The sequence below is a fragment of the Procambarus clarkii genome, chromosome 4, assembly GCF_040958095.1.
Source record: "Procambarus clarkii isolate CNS0578487 chromosome 4, FALCON_Pclarkii_2.0, whole genome shotgun sequence".
Taxonomy (NCBI): domain Eukaryota; kingdom Metazoa; phylum Arthropoda; class Malacostraca; order Decapoda; family Cambaridae; genus Procambarus; species Procambarus clarkii.
Window position 1 is genome coordinate 10,834,564 of NC_091153.1, and position 8,102 is coordinate 10,842,665.

The following is an 8,102-nucleotide window of genomic DNA, read 5'->3' on the forward strand; positions in this document are numbered from 1 at the left end:
ATATATATATGTGTGTGTGTGTGTGTGTGTGTGTGTGTGTGTGTGTGTGTGTGTGTGTGTGTGTGTGTGTGTGGTGTGTGTGTGTGTGTGTGTGTGTGTGTGTGTGTGTGTGTGCAAAAAAAGGTCCAGTACCTGGATGTGAGACATACTTCCATAATGTGTTTTCTGGATCTGCTTCTTAGAGACGAATGTCATTTATCTATAGCTATTCAGTCAACTCTAATATGTATATGGTTCTCTATGTCTCTATTTTAAATAACTTCTTTATAGTAGTATCTTTAGTCCACAAAAAAATAGTTTGTTTTGCTTTATAAAATTAAAGTCATTTACATATATCCAATATGACAATTAAAGGTTGTGAAATAAAAAAATGTATATGAAACAGACTAAGATCCTAGCATTGATGCCTAAGGTAAACATTCTTAATTGGTATTAACAAAGGAAAACAGCATTTAATCTACCTGCACTCTACTGCACTGGAAAGCTTTCATAGGTGGTATGAAAATGTTGCGTCATGACTATAATAATCCAAGCGACGATAATTTAAGAAGTGTCCGCGCCACGGTGATCCTGGTGGATGAATGAGGCAGAGCGTTGTTTCTGCCTTTCAATTAGAGCCTAGAGGAGTTGCAATACCTTAGAGTCAAGACTTGAATGTCTTTATTGCAAGATCAAATGCTACCGAATCTTTAATACCACATCGCTATATATATATATATATATATATATATATATATATATATATATATATTGGAAAATTACCAATTCAAAAGGAAAGAACTTATGCTGTTGATATATAAGACGAGGAATATGATGTTCTCCAGAACCCAAAATCAAGTGGTTCATTTTGCACTAAGTTGAAAGTTCTGTTCGACGGTATTCTGTTTTCCATGTGGCAATATCCATGGCTTGTTGTCACTCAGACTTCACACTCGTAAGTCTGCTGCTATGTAGACTTACAGACTAATCACCCAATGTTTTCGAAACTTCCAGGAGATACATTTATCAAAATTACAATACCACGGGCTTTCTGTTATTTCAAATTCAATGTACTACTCCGGAACTTTCCAACTTCAAAGTTAAAAAAAAAACTGTTATTCGTATTTTAAAATGATAGTTCTCATATTATTCGAACATGGGGCTCACTTTTTATCCGATCTTCAACATCATTTGGATGCTTTTATCTAAAAATTAAACTCAGGGGTTCAATGAGATATGGACTTGATGATGAAGAATGAACTCTTATATGAACTTCATAGATCATATGCTTGTTGATATATGGAAATCAAATCAAGTTCATGGGCCTAATGCCATTGGAATTTCAAGATCAAATCTCTACTGCTATTCGAACTTCAAGATCAAAGACCTACTGTTCTCTTGTAGTCAAAGTCAATCGCCAGCTTTAATGTTGACCGGGAGTCACAAAACAAGACCTCTTGTTATTATTATTCCATTTAAATTGAATAACCAAGGGTCTATAATTATCGAACCTAAAATCCCAAAGAGCAGTAATCTTCTTGCTAAAAGAAGTCTTTAAATGTTCTTGCTAAAAACTTCAACCTTTCAGGTTTAAACCGTTAAAAGCGTCGATACTTTAGAACCAATGGGTTTTACCATTTCAATGTCAAGTTACTAAATAAATTCGGGACCTTAAGACCATTGAGCTAAGTTTGTCGGAGCCTCAGATGTCCATGTCAGGCGCCAACGGTAATCGCAACATCTAAGTTAAGAAAGTCTATTGAAACCTAAATACATCGGCAATCACCGGCTAGAACATGAATGCACTCGTTGCTTTCGATATATTAATTTGAGGAAGCTTTATCCTTCATTATATCGCCCTTGAAGCTTTCGTCGCAGAGATCTCGAGACATTTAGTATCAGGGAATGAATAAATACTTCTGGTTCAAGACGATTATATAGAGCTTTGAGAGCTCTGAACACCTGTAGCGCTCTTTGAGAGCTGTGCGTGTGTAAAAATCCTTTAGAACTCTGAGTCGATATGTAGAATTTAAAGAGCTCTAAACGACAGCATGTTTTTTTCAAGACCTGGCTTTACCTGGAGACCGTTGTGGCATCGAGTGGCAGCAATGATCTAGATGTTCCGATGACGGACCAATTATGTCAGTCTATCAATTACATCGCTCAGTCAAACCCATATCTCAGTCAGTCAATTATATAATCAACAAATTATTTGTTTACAGCATCAAACGTGATCAAACTAATATCTCACTTATGATAATTTTTTACATTTGGGCAAATTAACTTTATTTTCTGCCATAATATTGGTCTAATGTGTATATTACTTTCTTCGTGCAGGTTTTGCACTCAGATCATTTTCAAAGTTGAATGTAATGTTTTAGGACAAATAAATGCGATAGCCAGGCGTATTTATTTACAACTTGCTAGTGTTGTATACGTCAGGTCAGTAATGCGTCAGTTGGAGGCTGCGTTGTCGTCCAGGTGAACTAAATTACAATTTCTAGTTCCTACTGAATGTTCCTGGAAGTTGATCTAGGCGTCGCTGGCCTTTGGCGTGAGGAAGTAATCTGGGATTCTAGGCAATGTCCGCCGTTATAGTGAATAGGTGAAGCAAACGTTCCTTCATGGGAGTTCTTCTGACTCTTTTAAGCGCTGCTGAGCTTCGTGGAGTAGCCGTTCTTGTCAAGCCAGTTGACTATGACCTTGTAGTTCTCGTTCATCCAGGCTATGTTGATCTTAGTGCGCTCAATCACTTGCTGAACGGATCTGGAAACAGATTCCAGATCTTCCAGGTGTTCCCGACGGAAGAGACGCAGCTGCCAAGAGAAGAAGAGGTTAGTTACCTGACAGTGGTGCTGTGTTAGTGGCGTACTAGACCACCAGCTCATTTACACTAGGTAGATATCACCTAACTCAGTCACATGCGCATTTAACTGTCGCCTTGAGAGATACTCGATGATTAGTGTTGATGTGTGTGAGAGACAGGGGAGGTCAGCTAATTGATTACATCAAGGTTAGGATGCTACACGGAAGATTAGCCAAGAGATCATCTCAATATCAGAAGGTCACAGAGAAGATCAACCTCCGTTTCTCCTAAGACTGAACAACGTTCAGGCAAGCTCACTATATAATCAAAATCTTCTGGAATGAATATTTTGACCCAAGGACGCCGACTTGTAAAACCTTGTCCCTGTTTTTAAGATGGGGGGGGGGGCCATACAGACCAGCTCACGTGGACCATACAGACCGCTCACGTGGACCATACAGTCCAGCTCACGTGGACCATACAGACCAGCTCACGTGGACCATACAGACCGCTCACGTGGACCATACAGTCCAGCTCACGTGGACCATACAGACCAGCTCACGTGGACCATACAGACCGCTCACGTGGACCATACACACCAGCTCACGTGGACCATACAGACCGCTCACGTGGACCATACACACCAGCTCACGTGGACCATACAGACCAGCTCACGTGGACCATACAGACCAGCTCACGTGGACCATACACACCAGCTCACGTGGACCATACAGTCCAGCTCACGTGGACCATACACACCAGCTCACATGGACCATACAGATCAGCTCACGTGGACCATACACACCAGCTCACGTGGACCATACACACCAGCTCACGTGGACCATACAGACCGCTCACGTGGACCATACAGACCAGCTCACGTGGACCATACAGACCGCTCACGTGGACCATACAGACCAGCTCACGTGGACCATACAGACCAGCTCACGTGGACCATACAGACCGCTCACGTGGACCATACAGACCAGCTCACGTGGACCATACAGACAGCTCACGTGGACCATACACACCAGCTCACGTGGACCATACAGACCAGCTCACGTGGACCATACAGACCGCTCACGTGGACCATACAGACCAGCTCACGTGGACCATACAGACCGCTCACGTGGACCATACAGACCAGCTCACGTGGACCATACAGACCAGCTCACGTGGACCATACAGACCGCTCACGTGGACCATACAGACCAGCTCACGTGGACCATACAGACAGCTCACGTGGACCATACACACCAGCTCACGTGGACCATACACACCAGCTCACGTGGACCATACAGACCGCTCACGTGGACCATACAGACCGCTCACGTGGACCATACAGACCGCTCACGTGGACCATACACACCAGCTCACGTGGACCATACAGTCCAGCTCACGTGGACCATACACACCAGCTCACGTGGACCATACACACCAGCTCACGTGGACCATACAGACCAGCTCACGTGGACCATACACACCAGCTCACGTGGACCATACACACCAGCTCACGTGGACCATACAGACCGGCTCACGTGGACCATACACACCAGCTCACGTGGACCATACAGACCAGCTCACGTGGACCATACACACCAGCTCACGTGGACCATACAGTCCAGCTCACGTGGACCATACAGTCCAGCTCACGTGGACCATACAGACCGCTCACGTGGACCATACAGTCCAGCTCACGTGGACCATACAGTCCAGCTCACGTGGACCATACAGACCAGCTCACGTGGACCATACTGACCGCTCACGTGGAACTAGAATAAGCAACTTCTGGCTCTCTCACCTCCTTGAGTTGCTGGACGGTGTTGAAGAAACTGGTGGCAGACTTGATCAACCTGGACTTGGCCTTCCCATAGCTGTGGAGAACACGTGAGTCAGTTACCTCCATCACGCCCTCCTGAGTGACACTCTTAACTTCATGGTGTGTGGAATAATAGTTACCTCCATTACGCCCTCCTGAGTGACACTCTTAACTTCATGGTGTGTGGAATAATAGTTACCTCCATCACGCCCTCCTGAGTGACACTCTTAACTTCATGGTGTGTGGAATAATAGTTACCTCCATCACGCCCTCCTGAGTGACACTCTTAACTTCATGGTGTGTGGAATAATAGTATAATGACATGAATATTGATGGATAAAGAACCTAATTCAAATGATGTGATTTGTATGTAATTTTTTATCAAAGAAACTGAATATAATTTCGCCTCGATGACAGTCAAAGGAGTTCAATTAAATACAGTATCATTCTAAATTCCAATACAAATACAATCTTAAGCTCACTCAGTGTGTATCAGTTATGGAAGACCACTTCAAGTTTAGTCATAACGTTACAAATACCAGACACACACACACACACACACACACACACACACACACACACACACACACACACACACACACACACGCACGTTACCTAAATATCAACATTTAAGGCATGTTGCTTAACAAGCCACCACAATTTAAAAACTTTCTCATTGCATGTAGTGAACGACTCCCTCAGGGTTGAAACGAGTACACATAGGTGTAAGGCTGTCATCATACAGTGTTACACGCTCTGAGCTTTGAACATGGTTAAATGGGCTGTAAGTCAAATACCGATGTGTGTAGATTTGTATATCAGAATTTGGCTTGTACGTTGTGGATGGGGGGCGGTGTGCAAGACAAACATATCAATTGTGACACTAGCGCTCCACATATGTCAGTTGCTTAATTTAGAAACTGTACTTATGGTCGATCTCGAACCCATTGTTGATGTGACGACTTATACTGAATTTTGTAACTAGTTCATCAAGATTGTAACTTGCTTAGCTAAATGAATTGTGGGGTTCAGTCCCTGAGCCCATTATGTGCCTCTGTAACCCTTTCCACTACCGCCCACAAAATGGGTATGGGGTGCATAATAAATGAACTAAACTAACTCTGATAGACGTTCATTGTCACACGCTCTGATAGATATTCATTGTCACACGCTCTGATAGATATTCATTGTCACACGCTCTGATAGACATCAATTGCCTTGACAGCTCCATGAGTAATCCATCATATCGTGTATACGGATTTTGCATCATCACATATCTACACAAATTGCTGTAATATTTTCCCAGGTGCCGTAAGTTACAAAGACAAGACCAACGGACAACAAACGCTATACTTACAACTCAAAGATGGTATCCCACTGGTCCTGCAGGAAGCTCCAGGCGAGGGGTCGACCCACCTCGTTGGCAGCTACGGCGCCGAACACTCTGAAGGCGTCCTGCTTCCTGATGCCGCTATCAGGGCTGAAGGCCATCTCCAGGTACCTGAGGAAGGAATATCACACCTCACCAGTTTATTTTCAAGATAATCTAAGTAGCCTGTGGCCACAAATCCATAGTTATAACTTATGTTCCATACATTTGTTGCAAAGCTGAAATAGATACGTAGATCTGATTCTATTTTCTGATATTTTGTTTATAAAAAAACTGATAAACATCGGAGGGGCGTTGCACGTTGTAGAGGCTGAGTGAAGAAGCTACAGGCTCACGGGAATGGCCCTGAAGCTATGGTTGTAACAGTATCTGTCCCATTTCCTGCTCGATGTATTGAATGTTCAAAATAATTTAATATTCAAAATAATTTTAAGATGGTTTTTCTCCTGCAAAAACTTCCCGTCACTTTCTGCTTCACCTTTCGTGTCTGTTACCTCACTCTCTTCCTCCTCTCATTCCTTTCTCCCTCACCACCCATACCCTTCTCTCCTTCCACCCCTTCCCTTCTCCCTCATTACCACTACCCTTCTTCCCCTTCCCCCTGCCTCCTACAGGCTGCCACCCACCGACGCTTACTCACCGGGACAGTATCCAGACCTCCTTGGTGCATCCCATGGCGGAGAGGAGGCGGTTCTTCTCGGAGCCGACGTTGCTACTGAGGTATTCCTCCCAGGCGAAGTTCCACTCCTTCTCCCCGCCCACACCGATGGCGTGGCAGTACACCGTCGACTTCAGGTTGGGCGAGATTATGCTACTTGAGAGAGAACAATGTGGATAGCTTTACTTGGACTGAAGGAGGGGATGGGGGGTGTAGTGCTCAAGTATATGTGGCTGTAATACAGGAAGCTATAGCAATACGTAGAGGGTATATTGGTCCATGGTAGGGGGAGCTCAAAATGTATATCCAACTGCTCCCACTCATACGCTTGTCCACACCATGCTGGTCAACTGTCTGAGGATGTTGCTATGATGTTAATAACTTCTTCCACACATCTCCATTTAGTTTTTAAAAGTACACCCGTTTGTTGATTATACGTATTAAAATATATTCATGCTCTAATCTGAGCTTATTTATTACATGCTTTTTATATACACACAAAAATCGCAATAACGTGATATATCAAATGAACAGATCCACAAAGGTCTTGATGAGGATTCGAACCGAACACTGAGTGTTCCCAGACGCGCCTTAGTCACCTGTCCCATGACATGGTCAAAAAGAATTGCAACCTGGAATGCTACTGCCCATACAATGATCCCGAGGCTTCTACTGAAGCCTAACCGGGGTTTCACACAATTCCTCTATGCACTCGGACTCTGGCAAGGAAATAGTTCTACCTCTGACTTCTTCTTCAATAGTTCTACTTCTATACACACAGAAATCACAATAACCTGATATATCAAATGAACAAAAAATCCACAAGGGCGTTAATGATGAAAGAGTAAATAGCACAAGAGAATGTGTGGAGTGAGCATATGTTTAACATGTTTAGAGACCTAAACAGAGTGGCTATGTGTTGTCTGAAGACAGAGTTTGTAATGGTTCTGATAGCAGATTTTTGCTGAGTGATGATGGGCTTCAGGTAGTTTGCAGTGGTTGAACCTCATGCACAGATGCCGTATGTTGGTAGGGATAGATTAGCGAGTAGTATAATGTGAAAATAACAGAGTACGAAACATAATATGTCTGATTTTTGTTAGAGTATTTCGACAGTTTTAAATATGTTATGCTATATGATATGTATGAGAACTAAAGTTAAGGTTCTTATCTGTGTACAGGCCAAAGGATCTTTCCCCCACTTTTACTATTAATGTTCACATTGTCTATCTGAAAGAGTATTTGGTTCGGCAATTTTTTTTCCAAATAAAATGCAGAAGGTGTTTTTTTAAGTTTAGTGTTAGCTCGTTCATTGACATCCAAGGATGGATTTTTTTTATCTGTCTCGTTATTTACAATATTATTGAGTGTGTGGGTTGGGGATTGAAATATGAAGGTAGTGTCGTCAGTAAATAGTATAGGTTTAAGAGCGTTAGCGACATCGCTAACG

At 43.0% G+C, this 8,102-nt stretch overlaps 1 protein-coding gene across 1 annotated transcript; it reads right to left on the reverse strand.

The window, feature by feature from the left end:
- Positions 1–2,377: 2,377 nt before the first annotated feature.
- On the reverse strand, positions 2,378–7,347 carry LOC138369629 (aminopeptidase N-like). The gene is made up of 4 exons (XM_069333055.1): positions 6,635–7,347; positions 5,962–6,105; positions 4,587–4,659; positions 2,378–2,795 (listed from the first exon to the last, which is right to left on the reverse strand). Exons 1-4 carry the CDS (start codon positions 6,667–6,669, stop codon positions 2,625–2,627), a joined length of 423 nt encoding a protein of 140 aa, XP_069189156.1. The 5' UTR covers positions 6,670–7,347; the 3' UTR covers positions 2,378–2,624.
- Between the last annotated feature and the right edge of the window lie 755 nt (positions 7,348–8,102).

Bases quoted from the DNA above. Each gene is read 5' to 3' on its own strand.
- LOC138369629 (XM_069333055.1), bottom strand. From the start codon at position 6,669: ATGGGATGCACCAAGGAGGTCTGGATACTGTCCCG. The intron at 4,660-5,961 runs GTAAGTATAGCG...TGTTCTCCACAG, and splicing joins TGGGATACCATCTTTGAGTT to CTATGGGAAGGCCAAGTCCA. The intron at 2,796-4,586 runs GTGAGAGAGCCA...TTCTCTTGGCAG, and splicing joins CCGTCCAGCAACTCAAGGAG to CTGCGTCTCTTCCGTCGGGA.